This window comes from Felis catus, chromosome B1 (assembly GCF_018350175.1).
Source record: "Felis catus isolate Fca126 chromosome B1, F.catus_Fca126_mat1.0, whole genome shotgun sequence".
Taxonomy (NCBI): Eukaryota; Metazoa; Chordata; class Mammalia; order Carnivora; family Felidae; genus Felis; species Felis catus.
The window spans coordinates 31,520,494-31,548,316 of NC_058371.1; the positions used below are offsets into that span (position 1 = coordinate 31,520,494).

The following is a 27,823-nucleotide window of genomic DNA, read 5'->3' on the forward strand; positions in this document are numbered from 1 at the left end:
TTCAGCAAAGCAAATTCTCCTTTTCCAAACTAAGATGGAAACTATGTTCTCCTGGGGCCAGGGGAGAAGTCTCCAATAACAGAGCTAAACGCTTTCAGCTAGAAAAGACATTCAGGGGGTGGGGAGGATGTGCCATCATCATGTCCAAAGCAATACCATTTTGGAGCTACACTGACCATCTTGACTGAATCTCCATGAACGAAGACGGACGGGTATATGATGAAAAGTAAGGTGGTTGCTGAAGTCAATCACTACAAAGCAAACGTACCCCCCTTCAAATACCTCAGTCTCCAGGTGTCAAAATGAAACGTTTTAACCGTCAGGGCGCCTGGGTGGCTCAATCGGTTGAGCGTCCGACTTCAGGTCCGGTCGCGATCCCGCGGTCCGTGGGTTCGAGCCCCGCGTCGGGCTCTGTGCCGACAGCCCAGATCCCAGAGCCTGCTTCGGATTCTGTGTCTCCCTCTTTCTCTGTCCCTCCCCCACTCACACTCTATCTCTCTCTGCCTCTCAAACATGAATACATTATCAAAGGAAAAAAAAGTTTTCACTGCCAGGAGCAAAACTGGGCCGGGGGCCCACTCGCCCTCACACACAACCTGCCCACATTGGGTGCCACTTGTGCGGCGTCACCGATTCCTCACTGCAACCCTATTAGGCAGGAAAGTCCAACCCGGGCCCCTCCGGCAACTGACGACACCACGACAGAAATAAGGGACACCTTGCCCGAGCGAATAAACAAGCAGCAAACACCAGAACGAAGGTCTCCTGATTCCTAGCTCCGTGAAGATGTGTCATCAAGAAGCCGGGGCCTCAAATTCTTTCCGTTACACCTCATGCGTCTCCTCGGATTATCTCCGTGCAGGAAACAACAATGTGCAGAGCAGCAATCCCAGCCCTGCACAACCGTCTGACTTTCCTCCCTGTCTCTGCTGCTCCTCCAACACTGCCATCTGCCTGAGGTGTTTCCCGATCGGACTTGCGAAGAACACAGCCCGCTGAGCCTCGTGGAGGGCCATGCCAAAGCGAGTCAGAGAAATGAGGAAAGACGGGGCCCAGGCAAGGGCAAGAGGATCTTTGAAGCAGCTTGCGTGACAGGACTCAGCACAATCTGGTCCAGCATGGAAAAGAGCTCCTGGGCCTCCCAGAAGCAGGAAAGTTCCTCGCGTGAACGCATGGCATCGGTTACTCCTCTCGATTGCTTTCCAGTCACCCTGGGACACAGGGGGAAATCTAGGTCATCAATCCAGTGCTTCTGTCGGATGGTCAGATACTCCCCTGCCACCCTCTTGGCGAGCATCTTCCCCCCCTCGCCCAGACACGGCCTCCTGCTTAGTGAGAGATGGTCACACTATCTGATCACTTCCCCCCTTTATATTACAGGAAAAAATGCTTTTAAATTTTTTTTCAGGGGCGCCTGGGTGGCGCAGTCGGTTAAGCGTCCGACTTCAGCCAGGTCACGATCTCGCGGTCCGTGAGTTTGAGCCCCGCGTCGGGCTCTGGGCTGATGGCTCAGAGCCTGGAGCCTGTTTCTGATTCTGTGTCTCCCTCTCTCTCTGCCCCTCGCCCGTTCATGCTCTGTCTCTCTCTGTCCCAAAAATAAATAAACGTTGAAAAAAAAAATTTTTTTTTCAGTGTTTATTCTTGAGAGAGACAGAGACAGAATGTGCGTGGGTTAGGGGCAGAGAGAGAGGGAGACACAGAATCTGAAGCAGGTTCCAGGCTCCGAGCTGTCAGCACAGAGCCTAACATGGGGCTCGAACTCACGGACCGCCAGATCATGACCTGAGCCAAGGTCGGACACTTAACTGACCGAGCCATCCAGGCGCCCCCACAAAAAATGCTTTTAAATCAAATGCTTTTAAATCTATCCAACGATAGAGAACAAAATAAAGCTGGAACACCAAAATCTTTCTGTTTCTTGGGGATAGCTATCAGCCCAATGCCTGATCCCAAGCCCTGGGCCCCACCCCTGACACTGGGCACAGCATGTCCCCCAAATATCTGTCCACCCCCTAGGGCATAGCTTTCCAACTGAACTCTCTTCTTGCCTCCACTACGGATTTGTTTGGCTTTTTGTCCCCCCGTGATTTTGCGGCTAATGAACCAGGGCAAGAAATAAATAAATAAGAAGAAAGACTCCCAGCTGAAAGGAAGAAGCAGGAGTTGTACAGGTCCAAGAAACAGCAGCTACCTGTCTCTGCCACGACGGGCCAATAAAGGGATCAGGGACCAGCACTTTCATCTCTGAGGGGTCTGACACGGTCCCTTCATTTGATGTCACAAATGGGTCACTCACCGTGCCTGCAGAGAGGAGAGAGCTCAGCATTCTGCCCGGCCTCTCTCACCAGGCTCTGTGAGTGTTGCGTCCCATATGACTAAATCCCTCCTTAGGTGAAACACCCGCTGGGGAGGAATTTGTCACCAAGGCTGCCAGAAGAATGACCCCAGGCTGTGCGCGGGGAGAGATTCGAGCAGGTTCGGCAAGGAATGCGAACCTCCTTGCAGAGACTGGAATGAATCCCCCGCGAGAAACAGAGGGGCCCGGGTGTTCACCAGCACGGGAACAACCGATTACAGAGCTGGCCTCGTCTGAAGTCCTGTTTTGGCTGAAAATTCAAATCTAGCAAGAGCTATTGACCTGACGGGCTGTTTCCTTGTGACATCTTTACATCTGTGGGGCGGAGCGTGTTGTCAAGAAAGGTAAGCCCCAAATCCTCCAGCAACTATTTGGAGAGGTGGGAAATGAAAAGTAAAAATTTCACGTTTTTGTGGGGCGCCTGGGTGGCGCAGTCGGTGAAGCGTCCGACTTCAGCCAGGTCACGATCTCGCGGTCCGGGAGTTCGAGCCCCGCGTCGGGCTCTGGAGCCTGTTTCCGATTCTGTGTCTCCCTCTCTCTCTGCCCCTCCCCCGTTCATGCTCTGTCTCTCTCTGTCCCAAAAATAAATAAACATTGAAAAAAAAAATTTAAAGAAATAGACAACCAGGGCGCCTGGGTGGCGCAGTCGGTTAAGCGTCCGACTTCAGCCAGGTCACGATCTCACAGTCTGTGAGTTCGAGCCCCGCGTCAGGCTCTGGGCTGATGGCTCAGAGCCTGGAGCCTGTTTCCGATTCTGTGTCTCCCTCTCTCTCTGCCCCTCCCCCATTCATGCTCTGTCTCTCTCTGTCCCAAAAATAAATAAACGTTGAAAAAAAAAATTAAAAAAAAAATTTCACATTTTTGTGCAAGAAGCCATTTTAGAGGGCTCCTTATATATAAACATATATATACAGTTGTTTTTCCTCCTCTGTTCAGAACACACTCCACTTCAGAGGCTCGAAGATCAAAACAAGCCTTGAACTCACCGAGTGGCAGCGAAGGGAGATAGCCCACCTGGAATCAGCAGGGATGTGACTGCACTCTTGGAGGAGAGATGAACAGCTCATCAACAGACAGACCAACCGATGGACAGGTAGGTAAACATCAGATTGCAGGATGGATTACAGATAATAGCTGTACCTAGATGCTCGATAGGAGACTAGATAGTTGGATATACACACAGACAGATGATGACAAATCGCATATAGAGATAAGAGAGGAGATAAACAAGAGACAGAAAGACAGACAGGTATAGAGATCAGACTGACAGATAACACGTAGATAGATAGATCCACTGATTCACACGTGTGCCGAAAGTGTCCCGATAACCATTTCCAAATACTATGGCACCAACAATCTCACTTACTTTGCACATAACCCCACAAAACAGGGCTGCATTGTCCCCACATTATAGACGTGGAAACTGCCATCTAGAACTAAGGTATCCCATGATCACATGCAACAACAAGGGCTACAAAGGGAAACTAAACCGAGATCTTGGGCTCCTTGGAGCTGTCCCACCCCTGCCCTGTTGTGTTGCCCTCTGAAGCAAAGCCCTGCAAATTTCCCCCAGCTGAGAGACAGAGGCCGGGACAGAAAATCCGAATGGTTGCCTTAAGAGTCTATGATTCTATGTTATTATCAGGCTCTTTTGATTTTTCGCTCACAGTCTCCCCACAAGGAAGGATTCCAGTCCTGACCTATCATTAGAGGGAGATTAGGTCATAAACACTATTGATTCGACCTAAAGACAGTAGGGTTTTCTCAGGGAAACCAGCACAGCAGGTGGCCCACAGGGCTGGGGACAGCAGTCAACATCCCAGCTCCACTCTGCCTTTGGTACTCCCCCCCATTCACCCCTTGGCCTCATTCCTGCCCATCACTTCCCGCCCCACATCCTCCGAGTCCTAACCAGTGCCCTGTTAGGGCATTAGCCAAGTACAATCCTTCCAGGACACCAAGGACAACAACTGAAGGAGGAGGCCCTTCTTGGTGACACCAGCTGAGCACCACCCAGTTTCATAAGCTTCTGGAGGGCACCCACCAGAATCCACCCACCCCAGGGCATGACACTGCAATCCTCCTCCCCCTCCCTTCACAAAGAAGACAGGGTACAGGGGTGCCTGGGTGGCTCAGTCGATTGAGCATCTGACTCTTGATTTCAGCTCAGGTCATGATCTCGAGGTTTGAGATCGAGGCCCACATCTGCAGTGTGGAGCCTGCCTGGGGTTCTCTCTCCCTCTTTCTGCCCTCCTCCACTTTCATGCATGCTCTCTCCCTCGCTCTCAAAATAAATAAATAAACTTAAAAAAAAAAAAAAAGAGGACAGGATACAGAAGAGAACAGAGTGCAGAGGGCACCTCTAGCTTTTAGAAAACTCTGGCAGACATTCATTCCGTTTCAGCCGAAACCAACTGTTGGAGCGGGCACCCAGATCCATAGCTCTTAACCTTGGCCATCACCCGGAAGCTTTAAAAACTACTACTGCCCAGGCCACCGAGAGCAATTAAGTCAGAAGCTCTGGTCTCTGTAGCCTGTGAAAACTCCCCCAGGGGATTCTAGGGTGCAATCGAGGTGTGGAACTACCGCCCTGGCTCAGAGAAACAAAATTCCCTTCCCTGTGTAGGCAGCCTCAGCCACAGAGACCCAACCCCCCACCGCATCCTCTCTATCATTAGGGGAACATTTAGTCACATTCAAAGAAAGCTGCCTCCCAAGTGGGTTAACCAGAAAGAACTCTAATTTCTACTCACTGTGATTCCCCTTTATCATTACCATGGCAGTTAAGAGGGACTAAAAGCAAGGCATTTGGGTAAATGGCTTCACCCAACAAGAGCAGAAAGTCAGAGGCAGAGCTCTCAAAACCCAAGGAAAGACAATCATTTTTCCAAGAAGAAATAGAGATGGCTTCTCAAAGACGAAAAAGGGAGAAAGAAGCCGAGCAGTGATCTGGGGCCAGAACTATGAATGGTAGGTAGGAAAATGTGGACACCTTGGAGAGAGAGAAGAGAGAGAGATCGGGGTCCTGTGCCGAAGTCAGATGCTTAACTGACCGAGCCACCCCCACAAAAAATGGACACCTTGGCCACCCTAAGATGGTCATTTTTCCCTGTAAAACACTGTGTATCACTAATTTTTCAAACAGGGGACAGAAGAGTGTTTACCCATTACGGGCTCTAGTGAAAAGCAAAGCAAACCAGTGCAAACCCAAGCAGGGGAAGGGACACGGGTAGTACTTTGTCCCAGTCCTCGTCTTGAACAGAAGGAGGCACGTTACCCAAAACCACCCAAAACTCACAGTGCGGTTAGTTTTCTTAAATGACTAAGTGGGTACGTCCCTTCTTACTAAACGTCTTTGCCCCCCCCCCCCGACGACTTAGCGTGGAAGCAGTGGGGAAGGCAGGGATGGAATGGGGTGCTTTCCCAGCTGGGCTCCCCCAAGCCCTACTAGAACTCCCCAGAGGCAGAGGGGCTCTCAAGGTGGGGAGCACAGTGAGAAAGGGGAGCATGGGCCTGGGCTCTCCCCCAGCCCACTGATCCAGCCAGAGCAGCTCTGCCCTCATCAGCCTTATCTGTCAGGTGGTCGGGGGAGGGAGGAGGGAGGACCGTCCATGTAGGATTTCACATGAGAAGAGTGGTCCCAGGACAACAATGTTAAGCCATCAAGGTAGAAGGAGGGATGTGGTCCAGGTTTTGGCCCAGACTCATTCAAATCTTTATCGGGCAGCTTCCACATATGCCAGGGGCCGTAAACAAAGGGATAGGGCACGAGCTATGCCCTCCGGAAGTTTCTGCCCAGCTTCCTGAGCCAGAACACAGAGCAAGCACGTCCTTGGACTTGTATGTGTCCTGCAGGGTCTTATTTAGCCACATGGAACCCCGAGACTGCGGGATGCTGACCACTGAAGCCCATCCCTCACATCCGAAGACTGGGAAGACCTTGCTGGGGCCCAACATTCCCACTGCCCCCCCTACCACGCCTGGCTCTAGCTGTCATCGTGGGCAACAGGACCGACCGGAAGTTCCCAACAATCGAAACATCCCGCTCTAGGGGAAGGCAGAGAGTAGGCTCTGGGAGCATCCGGGTACTGAGACGCCCTGAACTCTGCGTACAGCACCCACGGGCAGGGCCAGGACTGCATCAGGGAGGATAGGACGCCTTCCTAAAAGACGAAGGCCCACCCCCTAGGTGGCCGGGGGTGATTTCCAAATTTTAACTGCCAGCTCTGAGAGCCAGAGGCCAGCAAGAACCCCCGAGTAGATTAAGACACCTGCCACAATGTCCATGGCATAGGGCCTAGGCCCCCAAACAGGAACGTCCCTGCTTCTGGAGGGGCCTCACCCGAAATGCCACAGGGCTATGAGGCTGGCTGGTGGAGCCCGACCCAACGGCCTCCTCCACAAGAACGGCATTTAGTAAAGTGTGTGTGCGGGCCTTCAGGAAGAGCTGTGCTACTTCTCAGGATGCTTCGTCTGTTCCACTCCCTCCCCCCCATTCTGCTCGGCAGCAGGTATTAGGTGATCGGCCCAAAATACTGCAGGGAGTAGACGGATTCTTCCAATCCGGCCATTCGTGGCTGCGATCCGCGTGCCCCCCACCTGGGCAGGCCCAGTCCCATGTCCTTAGGCGAAATGTGTGACCTCGCCCACGTGGGCCCGGGGAGACGCAAGCAGCGGACAGGAAGAGCCTGCGCTGACAGCCCATCGGCTAACGTGGCTTTCTAATCGCCAGGCCACGGGCCGATTCTGTGGCCACGACTTCGGTCCTGGACTTTGAAACTTTAGTCTGATGTGGTCGGCCTTTTTTGTAAACACTTTCTAACCCGAGTCAAATGAATGATGCAAAGGGAATAATCAAAGTATCAATTACAGACAATTCATATTATAGTGTGTGTGTGTTCACACATGTGTACTCATCAGAAGCAGGGAGCAAACCCAAATGCCACATGGATGAAAAAATGACAAGCAGTGGATGTACCACAGTGACACTCGGAGCCACGTCTCCTGAGGAAAGCCCGGCCAGCAGGGCCGTGGGAAGCCACTTCGCCTTCATGTCAGGCCTCCTGCCTCCACAGGCAAGACTCTCCAGAAAACGCTGGGACGTGCCCAGGGGGTGTCGGGGAGTGATCGCTGAGTCTGCCACAGTGCTCAGGGCTACTCCTCAAACAGACCTGACCCTGTGCGCTGCGGCCAAGCCCTCTCACAGCAGGACCACATGAGATGCGACCCCCCCCCCTCCTGAAAGAACAATCCAGGTGGAGGGGGAAGGGGGGCCGTCCCTGATCACATGGACCCTGATCTCTCCTCTCCTGCCTCCCTCCCCCAACTGCCGTAATGGCTGACCGTGGGGCTAGGGCAGCAGGCACAGGGGCGCCGCTGAAGAGACGGCTGCTTCGGTCAAAATGACCACAGAGGACATCAGACATGTTGACCCGGCCCCAGGATTCCCAGTCCTCTGGCACCAGGCTCAGATGAAGCAGGAAACCAAGTGCTGTTAGCATCCCCATTCATTCAATCATTCACTCATTCATTCAACTGGAAGTATTAATGAAGCACCCCTCAGGTGCTTCTGCTGGGTGGGTGGGGAATACCAAAATGAAAGAGGCAGGAGCCTTGATCACATTATCACACATGATGGATGTCATAAGGGCCCTGGGATAAAAACCCCATGTTTGCCAAGGCATAAAGAAGCAGCAATAGATTACAGGGAAGGGGGCTGAGCAGGGGCTCCGGGACAGAGGTGACACCTAGCTGGGCCTCAAAGAGTAATAAAGATTCCCGGAGGCAAAGAGAAGAAGGTAAGGGCATCCCCTGGCTAAGGTGACAACATCTGGGTCCAGACTGGGGCAGCAGGACTGGGTCACGGCATGGAACGTTCTGCTGCTTGAGCTGCATCCTCTGGGCAAAAGGAAGCCCCTGAGGGCTGCAAGGGAGGGAGAGGGCATGATCATCGCCGTGTCAGAGAAAGTGCCCGTGGTGCAAGGAGATGTGCACGCTGCAGAGACAGGATCCCTGCAGAGACAGGATCCCGGAGGCAGTGAGACTCCTCCGAAGGCGGGGGCACAAATCCAGTACAGACAACAAAGGTATGAATTAGTGGCAGTGATGGAATGGATGCAAGAGATAAGGGACAGACAAAATTCACTCAACGCAGCACAGGGTGACTTTGTGAATTCAGGCCAGAATCACTGTGACTGCGGCCCTCGCTGGGGTTGGGCGCCGGAAGAGAGGCAGGACAATGAGAGGCGAGGGTAAGGATGCCTGGAGACAGCTGGATGGAGGTGCCTGAGGCACATCCAAGGAGCCCCATCTAGAAGGTGACAAGTGCAGAGCTCAGAGAGAGGCCTCTTCCAGGCCTGCACCTTCTCTGTGCTCAAGTCCCATCCTGATCTCTGCGGTGCAGGGTGTTGCACTGGGGCTCCACCCCTCCAGGGAAAGCCTGAGGTTCAGGTTAGCAGAAATGACAGTCAGGCTCTTTTCCCTGCACTGTGGGTCCTGGTCCTTAGACATCTGGAGTCCAGAGATCTGGCCTGGACCCCGGAGATCCATGCTTTCGAACAGCTCAAGTGCATGTGACAATCCGGATTCAAATACAGGTTCACAGGTCCCACCAGCACGCTCTCTGCTTAGATATGTTGGGTGGGGACCAGGAAGCTGAATGTCTGAAATGCATGCAGGTGACACCAGGGTCCACAACCTGTCGGCCGTGCTTGGGGAACCCCTGTGCCCTCCTGCAGCTGCAGTCTCTTCTCTCTGGCTCTCTTACAAAAGTAGCGATCGGGAAGGGGTCTCTACAGAGATGAGAGGCTGCTGGCACCTAATACAGATGGAAAAAAAGTAACTTAACCCCACCTGAGTGCTTACTATGGGCCAGGCACTCTTCTCATGTCTCCAAGTCAATCTGTGTAACAACTTTCCCCATTTTGCAGATGAGGCCACTGAGGCCTTAAGTCACACAGCTGGCAGGTGGGGAAGCCAGCCCCGCAGATGTGTTTTCCACACCGGCCACGAACACCAACACACAGGATAAGCATCAGCAAGTAATGCCCTTCTCTCTGGCCCCGGACTTTCCCTCTATAAAACGGAGGTAACCATTCCCATCTGCTTCTCTCTGGTTAAGATGCTGGAGTCTTAACTCTGATGATCGTAACGCTCTCGGGAAACCAGTAGCATTTTCCCCAGGGAGCAACTCTGCCACCTCTGTGACCCCTCGGCTGGTCTGGATGCCGCGTGCAGGGCCTGTCTGGAGGCTCCGCCCACCCACCACTGGATGGAAAGGGCAAAGGGCGTTCCGTCTGCCCTGCACTGGGGGCCCCTTAACAAAGCTCCCGTTGTGCCATTCTCAATGGGAGGCTCTGTTGGATGGCAATAATATTATTTTCTGCTGCTGACGTGTCACCTCCCTTTTTAAACTTGGACTACTCGGCTACATTTTCCACCTTGGGCCGTGCCATTTCAGACAGACCTGGGAAGGGCACTGCAAAGGGCACGTGCAGGTGACAGGCTTATAGAAACTCAGAGAGATGGCAGGAAGGGGTGTGGGCAGTGGTGCACCGGTTACTTCAAGGGCTTGCTTCTGCAAGTTTCACTTGAATCTCCTCCAGGGTCCTAAGCATTTTTTTTTTTTTTTTTTTTTTGGCCTCGAAACTCCTTGAGGGAGCTACAATTTCCTTGAAGGAGCAGGCCGTAGGTACCAACGAAGTCACATTAAGCTAGCTCTCCCTCTTTGCAAAACTCTGTGTCTGTAAAGCGTGCTTTTCTGAAGCAATGCCGAAATGTGTTCACCAGCAAGCAGAAGAAATCCCGATTTCCTCATCTGTATCATTCCCACTTGCTTCCCGAGGGAAGCGCAGGCCAGTGGGAATTCTATAGAGGTCAGTAACCACGGGTGGTTATTTGCAAGGGCAGTTAATATTCTTCTCAGGGCTTTAAAAGCAGTGGAGTTTGGGGTGTGACAATTCTGACCACATCCCTGCCACCTCTGATTACTTTTCTTCCTTGGGGTTTGCTCATTAAATCCCTCTGCTTTTTAGCCTCTTAGCCTTACTACTGCATCACAAACCCTACACTGAAATACGATCACATTCTGCCCGGATGTGTAGGGCAGGCAGCCTGACTTCTCCTTCACCCTTATCTGCCATAAGGCCATCTGCTGACTGTTCCCGGCCCCCGGACCAGGTGCAGGCCTTGTGGATCTGTCCCTTGTCCCTGCTCAGGAGCCCACGTGGAAGGAAGGGAAGGAAGCCCACTGCTGCTGAGGAAGAAGGTCAAAGAGAAAGTCAGGGCATCGGCAGGAAGGCATATGCCCTCGTGGTGAAGGCAGTCGGGGGGGGGGGGGCGGCGTGAAAGCAGGGAAGGGACAAGACACAGAATGGGGGGCCAAAGAATGGGTCAAGTGCAAGGAGTGAAAGGCACATTCAGGGAGGTAGGAGACAAGAAAACAGAATGGTGGTGTCTTTCAAGTAAGTCTGAGAGAAGACAGGGCTTTATGCATCTGCTGAGCGAAGTGCACTTGATCACAGGCAAACGGTCTCTGAGCTCGGTGAGTCACCAAATGTGGGGGCTGAAAGGGACATGCAGGGTCAGCTCGTGCAGATCCTTCATCGTGCAGATGAGCAGGCCCGCGAAGTGAGGGGACCTGCCCACAGTCGCACAGCGAGTCAGTGCCGGAGGGAGACCACAATGGCAGACTCCTGGTTGGCGGCATTTCCACCACAGGGGGCTCCCGCCCAGCAATCCCTCCACTGAGAGACAGCACTGACCACTCACTCGGGAAAGATTATTTGTGGCTTATTAATACCCGGTGAGCAACGCGGGGGCCCACAAGGACCTCGTATGAACTCAAACAGAGGCAGATTATAGCCTTGACTTGGCCTTGCAGGCTGTCACCCAAGCAGTCGGGGCTTCTCGAAACTCCCATGTGGCTCTGCAGCTGGCCCTGGAGAAGGGGCAGCCAGGCCCACTGGTGCCAGCTGAGTCCTAGCAGACACGACTGACAAAATGGCAGCCTCTTCCAGTAGGTCAGGGCACTGAGCTGTGGGTGGAGGATCCCCGCCCCCCACGCCCTTGAGAATGGCTCCCACTAGGTTAGAAGGTGAGGTGCGCAGCAAGAGCGAAGTAATAAGGCTTCAACCTGCAGGCTCTACGATTCGAAAGCTGAACCAGAAGACAGTGGTCGCTGATCCTTGAGACACTCTGAAGACCAGGACCGAGAGAGAAGACCAAGAAAGTGCAATTTAAAACGTAGGGGCGCTCAGACTAGGAGGGGACAGCAGGGCAATGTTCGCCCAAGTGGCAGAATAGAAAAAAGGAAGCTGAGAGACGGACTGTGAAGTTACAAGGAACAAAGACCGTCGTTCTGAAAAATAAGCAGGAACATAGGTTTTTCTAAAGCATAAAATAGCTAAGTTCTTTCTACTTTGACCCTCTTCTGAACTGAACTGTAAGTTTTGAAGATGGATTATATATTTCCTTTCGCTCTTGGATAAACGGTTTTTGGTTTGTTTGGTTTTTTTTTTACATATGTGTCTGATGGGCCATGGTGGAGCTTACCCCCCTCTTCAAAACCAAAATAGCATCTGTCACAGGGGCATCATTAGGCACATTGGAAGCCGACCTTATACAAGCTAACTTCGAACACGCATGCTATGACTCCAGGAAATATACTTCAGATTTTGCCGAACAAAAAGCACAAATTCCTTGGAGCAATGCACGAAGGACATCTGCTGTTGGGTGGCAGCAAGTTTCCTACATAAATGACAATTAACAATATCTGTGGGTCGCTCTCGAAGGAGGGCTGCCCCATTCCATTTACGTCAAGCCCAGGCCAGGAAATATTCCCCCCACTTGATTTTCTTAGCAGTGGAACGAATACAGGTTCCTGCTTCCACACTTCATTTGCAGCACCCCGTCGTCACTCCAAGAAGATGCAGCCTCAGGAACTGTTTAAAAGCCAAAATCAAATACTTATGAGCAAAAAGGCTCAAAACGGACAGCTCTGACGATGACCCCAAATGCAATGTGTTTAAAGCAAAACCACCATCAAATCACATTTTCAGAGCCAGGAAGACAAAAGTTCAAGCCGAGAAAGCAAGAGGCCGTTCCTTTTATCCTACCCCAGTTCTCTAGCACCGTATTCTCAAGTTCAAATGGACACGTCAGAGTTGGACGGAAAACGAGGACAAGGAAACAAGACGAATGGCTGGCCCGCCCCCTCCCCCTTATGTGGGAAAGCAATCCACTGCTCAGTCCAGCAACTATTAGAAGGAAAGAATCGAAACAACACAGACGCGTTTTCAAATGATAATGGTGCCCAAGCTCTGAGACGATTATTTTTAAGCTATCTTACTGATCATGGTGGTTCCCCCAGCCAGGGCGGCCTTGGTGCCTTGAAAGAAGTCATCAGCAGAGGTCATTCCTTGGTCAGGCATCTGGAAGCGGGTATGGACATCAATCCCTCCGGGGATCACCATCCTAGAATGGGCTTCGATGGTCTTCACCCCTCCTGGCACAATCAGGTTTTCCCCTATTTGCCTAAGTAAACAGGACAGGTGATAACGGTTATAAATGAACCACTCCTGAGTCAAATGGGCTCTGACAGACATTTCACAAAGCCATAAACTATCCTTCCCTAGGTTCTGTAGACTTTTTGGATTATTATTAATATTCCTAATATGTGCACTCCCCAGTCACTACCCCAACTAAGAGGCAAACAGAATTTAAATAAAGCACCAGGACATGCTGATGGAAGAGGTTTAGTTGCCAGAAAACCCTTAAGATCAAATGATTACAAGGCCCCCAAGACATTTACCTAAAATGCCACAACACTTTCTCCGTAACATACAGTTGAACTAATTCAATTGTATAGCAATTTTCTCCAGACCTGGTTGCACTTTACATTTATTTTCCACACTGAGAAAACAGTAGTGGAAAGACAGTGGTAGAACAAAGCCAAGAAAAAGAAAGAGAGAGAAAGAAAACGAAAAGGAAAAGGAAAAAGAAAAAGAAAGGGAAAAAGAAAAAGAAAAGGAAAAAGAAAAAGAAAAAGAAAGAGAAAGAAAAGGAAAAAGGAAAAGAAAAAGAAAAAAGAGAAGTGAACGTTGTGATTACAACTATTTAAAAATCTGGAAGCATGTGCTCAGCAACTCAGATACTAAGGATGGAAAAATTAATATTCCGTTGAGGGTCATGGATTCATTTCCAATTTTCAAAAACACTTTTGCTACATCTTTCTAGCAGCTTTTTTCAGAAGGAAAAAGTAATCAAGGAGTTGATAAAACTTCTAAAACAAATTAGGGTGGACTAAAAATAGCATACAGGCATGCTCACTTCTAGGCCAGTATCAGGCTGGCTTCTAATTGGGGGGGGCGGGGGGAACGGAACATGAAAGTCATGGTATTTGAGAGCCTCGAGCAGAGAATGTCACAAACACACATGGAGAAAACATTAAATGTGGAAATGTTAAAACCTAGTTTAGGTTCATAAATCAAGGCGTGAGTTTCCAGGCAACAGACCCATCCACTCCAGTTTTCCACTCCTCCAGACTGGTTTGGTGCTAGCCTTGATGAATGCTGCTTATTTAAAAGATGTCATTTGCTACAGTGTTTGTCTTTAAACAGATGTGCTATTTCTCCCAGGGCCCTGTGAGTGCTCCCAGTCAGGAGGGCAGGAAGATACTGGTGTGTACTCAGCTCACTTAACCCTCTGTTGTTTCTCTTTTGTAACACAATACACAATAAACACAAGGGCACTCTTATTTGCGTTTGTTGCCACTTAAAGAATGAAACCTAAAATTCCCTGCGGATGAGGCAGTACTTTGTCTGTTACTTGGTAATTCATTTGGTGTCCTTTGGCCTCAGCAACTTGGATGCTTAATTAAGACAGCAGATGTGTTATCTAGATAGAAGAGGCTGGATGCCAAGTTTATGCCTTAGATTGGGCAATCTACCCAAACAACTATATTCTAGGAAAACCTTTAATATACTCAATAGATCATAAACCAAGAATTTAAACTGGCAACAAGAAGATATTGTGTCACCTCAGTTAAAATAGTCAATTACCTAACACATAAGGAAATGGGTGTGCATTTAATTGTGCCTTTGAATTCCCCAAATCTGAGTTTTCAAAATTCACTAGTTGCCACCAATCAAAATAAGCTTAAACATATCCTAAGTGAGGCAGTGTGTGAAGTCACTCAAGTTTGATGTCATGTGTGTGAACTGTAGGTCATGTCTGGGAATACTGGAAGGTAGACAAATTCGTCTCTATAATGAGTGACACTTACTTGATCAACCCATCTTCCATGTATATGTCTGCATAGAACGACTGGTCATCATTAACAATTTTACCTCCTTTGATCAGAAGACGATCACTCTGAAACGAAGAAGTAATAAGGTCAGGCAGGACCTATGAGGAACATCAGTGCCAAGACAATGAGCTAAGGACACATTTTTCGGCGTTCAAAAGAGATGCTCAAAATGAGCCAACTCTGAAAAGGTTCAGTGACAAAGGTGAACCTGATGTGACAACCTATTCATCACTTGATGAGTCAGAACACACTGGCAAAAGTTCAAAGCTTATTCTAGGTTTAAAGACAAAACAAAACAAAACAAAAACTATCTCTCTCCACTGACATAGAGAGAAAATGAAAGAATGCCTACCAAACTCTCTTTAAAGAACAGTGTAAACGTTTCAGATAAAGAAGACAATATTTTTTAAATGGCTTTAGGCTAAATTTCATTAAAAATAAATACACCCACATGTAAGGAAGTCAATTCCTGGCATGGTTTGTGTAGGGAAAAATTAACCAAGTCTGTTGTCATGGGATACTCTACACAAACACACTTCGCTCAACCACTGCAAAGTTTCATTACAATACGTTCTTTATATTTGCTTTTTATCTTTGGGGTGAATCACATCGATTGTAACAAAGGGGGAGTGAACACTTCAAATACACACCACTTTAACTACTAGGCTGTTAAGAAAAATGTAAAATTTTGTGATAAGATGAGATGGCAACTTCCAAAATCTACATTGTTGATGCGCTTGTATTTTAAAGGTTGCAAAAAATTATATATGACAAGCAGCATGTGAGGGCCAGGAATGCAAGAGAACTGGTACACTGTGACTCCTCTCTATCCCCAATGCTGTGGATGGAATGGGATATTCATGTCCTGTGTTCAGTGGACATGCACCTGCTGTATCCCCAGGTGGGGAACAAGTTGAAGCACACAGGCCACCGTTTTAATATGCAAAATACGTCAGAGGATGACATTCATTTTGATAACGGTTACCTTAAAATTCAGTTACAAACCAATATTCTTAGTAAGTGCTATTTATATTTAGCACCCACCAAAACCAGAAAATTATAGCAAATCTTTAAAAAATATATGGGGGGGGAGAATAAATAAAAATGAGAATAAACATATAAGCTGCTAGACACCTAGGGAAAAAAGATACTGTTACACATAAATGCACACACAGCCGGGTATAGAAAGTATTTATTTTTTTCTCTAACATAATGAAAAACAGTGAGATCATTTTAATTTTATACACTGTAGGGTGCATCATCCTACTACAGACTTTGGGAAGTCAAATGGGAATAAACAGTCAACAATTCCTGCACTTGTGTAAGACCTTTACAAAATTCCTGTCAGGTACCTTAAGTCACAAAAGCCTCAAAACAAATTTAAGAGGTGGGTGGGGCCAGATTCTTATTCCCATGACACATAAAGAAACTGAGGCTGAGAGGTTAAGCCACTTGCCCCAGGTCGCCTGATCCAGTGGACTTCTCTCTGCCCACGATGATCTCCCCCTTTTCCCCCCATTACCCAGCTGTGACAGGATAAACGTCGCCTGGAAGGCAGGGGAGAAGCCCTTAGTCACTGCGGTACCTGTCCCGGCCATCACTGCGAATCCCCGAGCCAACATCATGCTAAGAAAAAAATGAGACATCACCGCCCCGTCCACTCGAGTCCCTTCCAGAAGGCTTCTTACATAAGATGCTGGCCGTGATGATGGAAGGAGGGAAACCATACTATAGGTCCTAAGATAATGTAACCAGATTTTTTTAAGGGTAGAGGGGGCGCTCTTTGGGGGAAAAAAAAAAGGTCTTGATTGTTTGCTTTCTAAATTTTTCTCCCCACACTGTCAAAACCAAACTGTCTTTTTCATTCACGAAGACAACAAATTATTTGAGGCTTGTGGCAAACCTGCTCCCCACCCCCTCTCCCCAGACTCCTTCCTCCAGAGCTGGGAACATGGAACGTTGGGTCCTCTCCACCCACTCCCTCCTCCCCGAGCCCGGCCCTTTGGGATCTTGGGTCTTTGGCCTTCAAGAAAAAGCTAGTACCCACCCTCTCTTTAGCACAGCCTGGTTCATCCTATAAAATCCTCCTGAGCACACGCCCCCTCCCCTGTGCATTTGTTTCCACGTCTCTCTCCTGCGGATGGGTGTGCCCTCGTGCATCCAGAGGAAGCCGGGGTGTCCGTAGCTAAGAAGGAAACCAGAGCGAAAGCGCGCCCTCAAATCCAGCCCTAAACACATCTTGAGTTTACAAGGATTCTTTCGGTCTCTGCCTCAGCCCTGGGTTCTACCCAGCAATCAGCTGGCCAATTGCAATTGCACATCATTATGTAACAATGAATTTCCCTCGCCTTCCCTCTCTCCCCGGGATTTCATTCGGGGATGTAGAGAACTAGGACTGGTGAGATTTTTCCAGGAAAAGATGGGGAGAGGGTGGGGAGGGCAGGAGAGCGTTGAAAACAAGAACCTGTGTTCATTGCCGAAGCATCGCAAATTCATCGCTTAGATGTTTTTTCTCGGGATTTACAAACTAACAACTCCAGGCCCCAAACTGCGCCAACACCTCCGGCCGCAGCGATCATTGTCTGGCCGAGGCCAGGCCGGGCCATCTGCTCCGCGCGTCGCGCAGCGCCATTACCTCCGCGAGCCCCGCTCCGCGCTGTCCCCAACGCCCACCCTCCCAGCCCGCTTTGTATGCGCCAACACAGGCGCCTCCTTGGCTGCAGGAGGGGCAGAAAGTCACAAGAAAGCGAACCCTGAGCCCTGCCAGGGTTCCAGCCCCACACCGGAGGGCGAGGAAGCAGAGAGGGCCACCAAAAACCAGTCCGTGATCGACAAAAAGCCCACGCCTGGCCCCCCACCCTCTTCTGTTCATCACCGCGTCCCTATTTTTCCTTCCAGTTTCCACATCATCCCGGCACTCCCGGCCCTTTCCAGCATCCCTCTGCTGTCATTACGCCTCCGGGCTGAAACCCGCTCCTTTTTCTAAGGAGCCGGAGGAAGGCTCCAGAAAGCCTTTATGGTGGGGGCGGGAGACACAGGGAGAATCCATTTCTCCATCTCCCCCAGCCAGCTCCTGGAGTCCAGCCTCGCAGCACGCAGCCCGGAGAACAATATCCGAGCTTCAACCATGCATATTCAATCTGGCATCCATTTGCTTACACCCCGCAGGCCAGCACTGCAGCATCTCGAACTGACAATAAAAGGATACAGCGGATCTGGCGCGCTACCTAAGACGTCCTTAATGCACTTACGCTCCTATTTTTATGCCTTACAAATTATGTAGCTTACGATTCTAGACGGCTGCGTCTCCCACTACAATCGCCTTCTTCAGCAACAGGAAAAAAAAAAAAAGGAAAAAAGAAAAGTTGGGTCCCTCTTTCTCCCGCTCCTTAAAAAAAAAAAAAAAAAATTCCTTGGATGTTCCTTGCCACAAAAGGTTGCTGGCCGACCGCAGATTTCCCAAGTACCAAACTCACCGTGATGCGTGGAATATTTTTCTTCCCCTGATAAGACATCTCTCTCCTGGGAAAAAAATAATTTCAAGAGGACACCTTTAAAGCAAAAATTGCCAGGAAAGAGATGGGGTTTTTTGCAGGATTGAAAAAGATGCAACCGCTTAGCTGGTCTTGCTGATAGCAGATTTCAAGAACGTAAGGGATAAATGCAATCCTGTCTCTTTCTTCCTCTGCTCCAACACAGCCCCAGCTAGGGCGGAAAAAAAAGAAAGAGAGAGAGAGAACAGGAGGGAAGGGGTGGAAATAAACTACAGCAATAAAAGCCTCGGTTCAAGTCGGCCACCGCGGCGCATGCGCCGCCAGCCACTCCCTTTCCTCTCAGGCAAAAGCCATCCGCTTCGAGAGAGACGAGCCCTGATTGGCCACAATCGTGGGATATGCAAATGAGCGCGGGCGGGGAGGGGAGCGGCGCGAGAGCGCGAAATGCTGCAGTGTGCCGCCGAGGGCGGCGGTCGGTGCGTGCGCCCGAGCGGGGAGCGCGCCTTTCGCGCCCTTTCTTTGGGCCAGGGCGTCGGGGACTGTAGCTGGCTGCCGCCCCAAATGCAGCATCAGCAACTCAAGGACAATGGAGGGGTGGTCTTTACGGGCCGGGGAAGCCCGGCCCCGAGACGGTGGGCTTCGCTGCAGCCCGAGCGGCACGCACCCGCTCGCGCGCGCCCCGCTGGATGCCCGCCCGCGCGCCAATCCGCGGAGGCCGCCGCTGCAGCCCCGCGTGGGGTGACTGCGCCGAGCCAATGGCTTTGCTGGCGGCGAGCGCGCGACTGCACCGCCGGCCGGCGCCGCGCCGCCCGGGAGGGGCTCCCGAGCCCTCCTCCCGCCGCCCTCGCCCTTCGCGAAGGCTCGCTCGGCCCCCACCCAGGAGTCGACGGGGAATTCAAATGGCAGCGAGCGGATGGAAGGGGAACGGGGAGGGGAGGGCTCGTCGCGGCGCCGCGCCGACCACGCCCGAACGCCGCCCGGCCCCCGAGAGAGGGGCTGCTGGACGCCGGCCTGCGAGCCGGGCGGCGCGGGGGCGTCGGGCGCGCGGCCGGGCTCCCTGGGGGCGCTGGGGGCGCCGGTCGAGGCGAGGCGCGGCCCTCTGCGGGAGGAGAGCTAGCCTGAGGGCGGACGCCAAGTCGCAGGCTTCCGTGGCCTGGCAGCGGGCAGTAGAGGCCAAAGCCCTGAGGACCCTGAGCAGGGAAGGGAGGCCGCGCGGGAAGGCTGTGGTCGGCTGCTGGAGCTGGGAGAGAGAGACAGGAGACCACGCCCTGAAAGCCTTTTACGGCCCGCGGGGCGTCGGGGGGAAGCCCGGTCTGCGGCCCTGCTCTCTTTAGGAGTCAGGCCCGCTCACGCCCGTTTGGGGGTTTAGACGGGCGCATTTCACCGGTGCCTGCGGATCTGTTGAAGAAAAACTTAAGATTACCGTGCCCGAGGATTTACAGTGCTGCAGAGGGGCCTCCACATCACACAATGGGACCGAAAGAGGTGATGAACTGTGGAGAAGCAGGAAGAGGAATGAAAAGATCTTATACCCCCAAAGAAATGGAAACTGAGTCATACGAAAACGTCCGGAATCAGAGTTAATAGGCGACTCTTGATTTCCCAGGCAGATGCTAGTTACAATTTGAACGGCTCTCTTGGCGCTAGCCATTGAACAGGCCTGGAATCCCTTAGCTTTGCGGGTCCAAATCATGCAGTGGCACTCTTCCTGCGGAATCCCTGGTCCAGTCAACTGGTCCCAGTTGATCCCAAGGGGTCTACCAGGGGTCATCTCTTCGGAGATGTTGCCCAAGCAGGTACAATGACTAAAACATCTGGGCAGGCCCATGGCTTTGGTTTTCTCGACTTGAGATCAAACAATAGAGGAATCCTTCCATAATCTAGGCCATCGGGCAGCCGTGAAAAAAAAAAAAAAAAAGAATCCGTTTAATTGGCTCATACCTGCTCAGCAAAGATTAGCCAGATAAAGACAAAATAATCCTAGGGCTACTGTGGGCCCACGTTCCAATGTCTTTCTGCATCTGGCCACTTTGGATGGTTATCTGTCCAAAAGATGTGAGATTGTACTCTTTCGCTCCTATTCTGATAAATTCTAAGATCCCAGAAAGGAGCTTTAGGGCATGCAGCAAGCTTCATGGTGGATTAATTCACTCAAGTTCCAATTAGCTGTGCATTTTGAAAATAAAGTAGAAGCACTCCTCCTCGCCCCCCCTCCCCCCACCGCAACTACATGATGTGCTAAGAGCAAAGTGACTTGACGTCAGCAGTTTTTGGTGTCATCTTGTAAGGGTTAAAGTTACAAGTCTGAGAAAGCTAAAATGTGCCCTCCTACCAGTGAGAGCCAACTGTAGGTTCCAACAGGGGTGGGGGCAAGTGTCCTATTAAATCATGAAAAAATACCACTTGACAAGCAAGCAAATAATGAGATTCAAATTAATTTAAAACAAAATGACTTCTAATTAAATGGTTAACATTCTTGTTGTATTTTCCCACTCCCGAACCTTTTGATCTTGACAGATTGAACTATATCTCGTTATTTTCTGATTTGCCATCGAATATTTTGCTTTGTAATAAAAGCTCCTAATAGCTTTTATGTCAGTCTTATTTGTATTAGCCTTATTCCAGTAGCCATCAATATGAGTCCACGGTAATTGACATTTCCACTTACACATATTCAAAGATTTAAGGTTTAAGTTGATTTGTCTGTTCTGACTAGCGCCTAAGAGTATTTGGCACAAAGAAGATACCAAATAGTTTTCATTGGCCAAGGAAAAGAACTGTCTGCAATCTGCATTTCGTACCATTCTTACCGCTCGATGCAATGCAGAAAAATAAAAGGGGGTGGGGAAGAATTTTCCACCCACTCTGCACCGATAGACTTGTTAACATAGACTATTTTCTCACATTGTCTTTAAATAAACACTCAAAATTCCTGTAAAGTTACAAATCATTATCCCCAAACCAAATATGTTAGCCTGTTCTCGGATGTGGTTTTTCTAAACTTTTAAAAAATTAAATGCATTTCAAACATGGAACACAAGCTTTCTACCAGGTTCTATACCAGTCTCTGACCACCGCCTCCTCTGCAGCTTTACCTCCCATCCCTGACACCCACGTCTCCTCCCCATGCTCAGGGGGTACACGCAGACGTGCACCAACACGCACACACACTGCCCCTCGAGGCCGTGTGCCTTCTCAAATCCATGCCCTGCTCTGTGTTCCTCCCTTCACCTCTCTCCCTTTTCCCTCAACCCTTCCTCTAAAAGGGACCTTGAAGATCCCCTCCTCAGTGAAATCTGCTTCCCTCCCGCCCCCTAACACATTAAGCACAACCTCCTGTTTTCGCCTCTCCTGAAACATACACCCTTCTGTATTATAATTACTTGTCCGTTTCTTCTATCAGAGCATGACTCCTAAAAGCTAAGAGCCTTGCATTTCTTTTTCTCCAGTGACCGGTACCCTGCCTGATCCGTGGCAGGGGGCCCTCAGTGTTTGACATATAACTAAATGCTATCGTGTAAGAAAAAAAGGTACTTCCATGTCACTGCCACGGTGAGTTTTAATGTCAACAAAATCCCCAACTCAGCCTTTCTCTTAGCACTGTCGCCTTGCTGGGTCTTCCTTCTCTTCTCCAAGTCCCGGAAACTGCAAGATCATTCTTGCAGTTTAGATCATTCTTTTCTCCATTCTTCCGTTATTCTTTGTACGTGCCTGCAGAACACCCTTTATCATATCCCACCACCTACACAATACATCCTCCAATATACCATGCTGAGGGGAGCAGGATTTTCCTTCCGTTGAAAGTTTGAGTTCTCAGAGACTCAGAACTCTTTCAAAAATCTTACCCACGTCTTCCCCCATACGGGGTCTGACAGGGTGGGGACTTTAGATGTACGAGTGATGACATTCAGTCAGGATTTTTAAGATGTTTGAGTCCTACAACCTGCCGGGAACTGGGGGTGGGGAGATGAAGTCCCGTCACTAGGGCGCTGCAGGGTGACTCGGCTGCTTTCAGTTCCTCAGCCCCCTGCACAGTACGTGTCCTGTCTCGGACCAGGCCCACCACGTCTCTTGGTTTCATCTTCCCCCTTTGGGAAGCTGCAAGTAGCCATTTCTGCTTCTATGCTCTCCCCCCCCCCCCGGCCCCCGGGCCTCTGCGGAAGTGGAACGTTCAGGATGTCACAGAGTAGGGAAACTCCAAAGCATAAATTTTGACGGGAAGAGTGGAGCCTAGACGCAGCAAAGAAGAGAAAACTCCAAGGTCCCCACATTGCTGCAGTACTGACGCCAAGGGCTATAGCCTCAAGTGCAGTCTGCAGCAGAGGTTAAAATTAACGCAGTGGTAAAGAGAAGGTCCTGGAGTTCTTCCTTGCCAAAAACTAAGGGCATTGACTAGGACACTTGAGCTGGAAGTGATGCCTTCTTCTCTGCAGATGGAATCGGGCCATAACAACTGTTTCCTTTGTGTGCATGACCCTGAAGGGGCCCTCTGCAGAGGAATAGCCAAGGGCCAACGGATCCAGGCCTTTCCAGCGGGTGCATTCTTTACCCAGGGTTACGGAGTGGTGACCCATGAGGGTGGATGTGACTGGCCCTCTGAGCCAGATGCTGCTTTTTCTAGCACCGGAAAGAGTATTGGTCAACTCAGTTGGGGCTGGGAAAGCGTCTTGATGAAGCCCTTACTGGGTGAAGACAAGAGGCCCATCGGTGCCAATGCTGTCAGACAGCACGACCCGGGGGAATGCATGAACTTCAGAATCTAGTAGCTTTTGGCTTGCTCCTCTTATGACTCCTTCATTGCCTGCCTTGCACATCATCCTCTGTGCCACTGCAGATTTCCCCTGGGCTCTTTGTGCGGGGAGCTAGAGACAGACAGCATGGTCTGCATTGGCCATCATGCCTCAGGCCCGCCCTCTGGTGGTAAATGAGTAGAATGCATTCTTGGTCCCCTCTGTCCTCATCTGGCAGGTGACTCAGGACTAGAAAAAGGCTTTGTCTCGGGGTTCCTGGAATGACTTTGCCTCTGCTTCACAACCACCTGGGGCCCCAGCTCAGCCCTCCTGATTAGAATCTCCAGAGATAAGGCCGAGGGATGTTTTTTAACTTGTTCACCTCCGGCCAGTTGCCCACCACATCCTGCTTTTTTACAGAAAAGGAAGCTGAGAGAAGATGAACTAACCCTCAGGTCTCAGGCCAACCGGGGACTTTTCCGACTCCCCAAAGTACATGGATGGCCCTGCTCTTTACCCTGTGGGGACGCCTTATGAAAGAGTGGTAAATGGTCCCACTATCTTTCCACTTGATCGCCTTCTAGTAAAACGCTGGTTATGTAGTCAGTAGGAGGCAATTAACATTTGGTGGGCACCTACCACCATCTCTGTAAAGCACTGAGTGCTTATTTAATCCTCCCCCAAAATCTTACAAGGGAAGTCTTCATATCCTTATCGTATAGACAGGAGAAAAAAAAACTCAAAGAAACCTCTTGTCCCAGGCCCCGGTACACGCAAGAGTGAGAACAGGGTTCTTCTAATCCAGGTCTGTGTGACCCCACAGCCCAAGGGGCTAGTTCTTTAAATGATAAAGTACTTTCGTAGCAGAAACCAGGGCCCACGTTGTGAAAGAGGCAGCTCTAGCTGGTCTGCTGTCTCTTTCTTTACCCCTTTCACAGTCCCCGGCTGCCCCGGCTGCCTCTCGAGGCTCCAAGGACCTCCTGCATTCCTTAGACACCCCCCCCCTTGTCCCAAAATTAATTCTCTGTCTCTCTTTCCTCATCTCCCAGCAGGACTCGGTTTCTGTCAGTGACCAGCCCTCCTTTCATCATAACCAGAATAGATTGCTGCCAACCTGTAAGTGACCAGGGAACCCTTAAAATGCTACCTCTGAGCTAAAAGAGGAAGACCCTGATTGGCTGCTTGCATAAATAAAATGCAAACTGTCTGTCAAGACCGCCTTCCTTCCCAGCCTCAACCTGCCCTCCCCGCCTCCTCCCCCTCCTCCCCGGGGGCACCCTGGTTTCCTTCCGTTTCCTAGCCTCCTCTCAGTGGCCTGCTGCTGCTACTGTCCTCTTCTCCCATTCGCTGCAGAAATGGCGCCTTCTCCCCCTTCACTGTCCTCTTCAGGAAGACTCTCCCTGACCACCCTGTCTGAAGCCTGCCCCCCACCTCCACTGAATTCCCTATCTCAGCCGCTCCTCAACAGCAAAGATCTCAATTGCAAGTATTTTGTGTATTTGTTCCCTTCTGCATTTTTAGCCTCTATCTCGCAACTGCAAACTCCCTCGGCCACCTTGTCCTCCGCGCCACCTAGCTGAGAGCTCACGACACTCCACGAACACGAGCCGAATGAGCAGGGCCCCTCCAACGGGCCCCCGGGCAGATTTCCTCCTAGAGCTCTGCCCCACTTTGCCAGCCCAGGTGACCCAGGCCTCTCTTTCCACCTCTGCCTCCTCGACATGCACCTGCCACCCCTCAAGTCCTCGTTTACCCAAGTGTTCAAAATGCCAGACGGCAAGAATCCGCCTCGCTGGACTGGGTCATTTGGCCCGAGTGGCAGCCACTCATGACAGTGTGGGCAGGTTTCTCTCCCACTGGGACCTGTCCTTCAGATGCACCAGGCTTGGCCTTCACCAACACAACTCACCGCAGGTCTCCACCAACACAACCCCCGCAGGTGGGTTTTCTTTTCTGAGCCCACGCTTCGGGCTCGGGCTCCAACACACTCAGGAAATAAAAGCAGCTCCGTGTCCGTCTGGGCCCTCCTTGATCCAGAAGGTGCATCCGTTCCGCAAGGGTCTGAGAAAACGTGTGAACTGTGTGCCCAGGGACTACAAATAATAGTTCAGGAGTTTAAGTCTCTTAAAAGAATCCAGCCGCGTTCAAATACTGAGAACCACTCACTTATTCAAAAGCACTCCATGCCTCTCGCCCATTCGTTCAAACGGGTCCCCTAGAGACCTCTTTGGGGGCGATTTATTGGCTTAGTCTGTGAATTCTTGGAAGCAGTCCATTTGGATATTGTAAAGATCTAAAGAATTGCTAAATTTTCCCTAATTAGAGGTGTCTTCCTGCCCCCCTTCCTCACTCCCCTGTCCCCTGCCCACCCACGGTTTGTTTTCAAGTTTGAGTTTAATATCCGCAGTGTGCCAGCCCCAGAAGACCAAAGGGTAATCAGGAGGCGAGCTCGCAAGCCCCTCACACACAGCCCCTGCCCTCCCGGGCTCCAGAGAAGCTGTGCCCCCCTGCCACAGGTCTGGGCTGGGGGCTCTGTGCCCCCCACGATGGCGCCCACCAGAGGCCAAGCACCATCCAACTTCTGAACAGGTCCAACCTCCCTCAAGACAGAGAAGGGGACCCCCTGGGCCACAAGCAGATAAGGAAGTCACTGAGAGGGGAAAGAGCCAACTGGGGCGGTACACATGCGGGCCTTCAAACCAGACTGCGCACCTCCAGGCAGTGCTGACTTCGTGGAGGCCTGCAATCAATCCAGGGGTGGAATCCGAGTGCCCCGAGAGTTCCCTTCTGTGCCCCGGGAACTGAGGAATAAAGTTAAATTAGTAAAGTGGCCACTTGAAGGTGACTGGCTAACACGGGAAGATAGTAATCCTGGGGGTCTTGGGAGGGGAAGGGCCACTGCCTTCTTTGGGGTATCACCCTCTTTCTTTGGCTGAATTAAGTGTTCCACCGCCTCTGGGTCCCATGCTATGCTGTCCTGAATCCGTACTTGTCCTAGAGTGCAAATCTGGCCCTGTTACTCTTCTGTTTAAAATGCCTTCATGGCTCCCCAATACCTGTGTCACCAAGTCCAAAATCGTTAGCACAACGTCCAGGCTTTTTGCATAGCGTGGCTCCTGCCTACTTCTCTTGCCTTCCTGAGCGCTCTCTGCGTCCCTGTTCCACACCCCATGCTCCCCGGATGGGTCAGGTTGACGGTAGCCTGTGTCTAGACTCATATCTCCACCCCTCCCAGCACCCCCACCCCCTCTCTGACCCCTCACGCCATCGCCTCCTCTATGCAGCACTCCTGAGACCCCAGGGAGAGCAGATCACTCTTTCTGTTGTGCACCACCGGGCCCTATAAAGACTAGCAGGGTGCCTGAAGCAGTTTCCCGTGCAATTTCTTTATACACTGTCCCCTTCTCCTAGATGATAAGCATCTCGATGGCAGAAGACTATACTTCCCTTCTTCAGCGCGCACCCTAGGGCCTTGCATACAGTGGGCACACAACAGATTCTGAAAGAATGGATGCATAAGTAGATGGGTGGGTGAATGAATAGGTGGATGATGGATGGATGGATGGATGGATGGATGGGTAAAGGGTGAATAGATGAACAGAGCCCCACACAGATCCTTCTTGAGTCCGCGGAGGCCAGGTCTGGGCATTCACATGACAACCTCTAAGTCAGATGGTGGAGAAGAAGCAGGGAAGACTACGTCAAGGTCATTGTAATTTCAACTAGCAAGGATGCAGCCGAATGTAAGGCCGCAACATCCTAATAAAACAACACAGCATGCAGGATCTGGACACACGGCCCCTCCTGGCTGAAGCCAGCCTCTCCGCCCACGGATGGCCGCAGCCAGTTGGCCAAAACGCAGCTTGCTTGTCCTTCAGCCCACCTAGGCAGCCCACCTATGTTAACTGCTCAGCGGCAGTTCTTGCTGACACAACCTGGAAGTTCCCCCCGCTTGCATGGCTGCTCAGGGTGACAGCCATGAGCAGGCCAGCGGACCCCGCTCCCACCCAATCTCTGCATCACCTTCCTAGGACAGCCACCTGTCCAAATGCCTGACTCCTCCTTTCCCGAAGGCGGCAGGGGCCTCCCGACAGCTTCCTCCAGGCCTGCTGCACGTGCAAACCTTGGGTAGCTCTCCTGTGGCCATCGTGTCTGCCCACACCAACCAGCCAACACGTCCCCCAAAGAGATGGGTGTCATTTAGAACGTTACATGCCGTGGCTCTCACCACTTCATGTTCTTACTGCTGAAGCCGCCAAGACAGAGGGTGCAGGAGAAGAAATGAACAAAATTCTTCGCTGGCCCTTGCATCAGCTTAAAAGCACCCTCCAGGCCTTAGTTTGCTTTGTGCTGTTATTATTCTCTTGCCTCAAATGCCCTGGAGGTAACGAGAGGACAAAAAAGATCTTTGGTCAAACATAAGGGGCTTCCTTTCTCCTCCTGGTCTCCCCATTTTTTTCCTCCTTTCCCCTCCCTGTCAAGTTTCCGAGAGGTTTGCTTCAAAGCCATTGTTAACATCCGTACCTGCCCCCCTGACCCTATGAATGCCCCATCACGTTGTCAACCACAGTCTTCCGTTTCTAGACAAGTCCAAACGGGATGCAAGTGTTGCTAGGCGCCAGAGTCAGGGGTGGGTAATAGTGATTTTCAGAGTGACCTCCTCTTGGACCCCATCCCGGGGCTCTACTTAACTGATGGACCTCTGGTCTTTGTACCTTGGAGTCCTCCTCACCCTTCACCAACCACGGCCACTGCTCCCCATTTGCCTGAAATAGGACAAAAGAGTGCTGAACTGTTTGGCGGACTTTGCCTGCCCGACTAAAGCACCGGTCCCAATCTCTGCATGACAGTTACCTTCCTTCCATATCCATTCTGCCGTAGCAGGACCTAGGACAGATCATGGCCCCTTCCAACCAGAGGAACCCCAGCGTTCTGC

At 51.0% G+C, this 27,823-nt stretch overlaps 1 protein-coding gene across 2 annotated transcripts in view; it reads right to left on the minus strand.

Moving 5' to 3' along the window:
* The window catches only part of DPYSL2 (dihydropyrimidinase like 2), a 130,777-nt gene that overhangs the window by 52,144 nt on the left and 50,810 nt on the right, over nt 1-27,823 (minus strand). The window contains exons 1-3 of one of the 2 annotated variants that reach the window (XM_045055359.1): nt 18,140-18,464; nt 14,640-14,728; nt 12,705-12,889 (exon numbers count right to left, since the gene is read on the minus strand). In XM_045055359.1, coding sequence (XP_044911294.1) covers nt 12,705-12,889; nt 14,640-14,728; nt 18,140-18,178 — 313 coding nt within the window. In that variant the 5' untranslated portion in view covers nt 18,179-18,464. Of the gene's footprint in view, nt 1-12,704; nt 12,890-14,639; nt 14,729-18,139; nt 18,465-27,823 lie in introns of those variants that run through there. The other variant, XM_011281434.4, reaches the window with a different exon arrangement.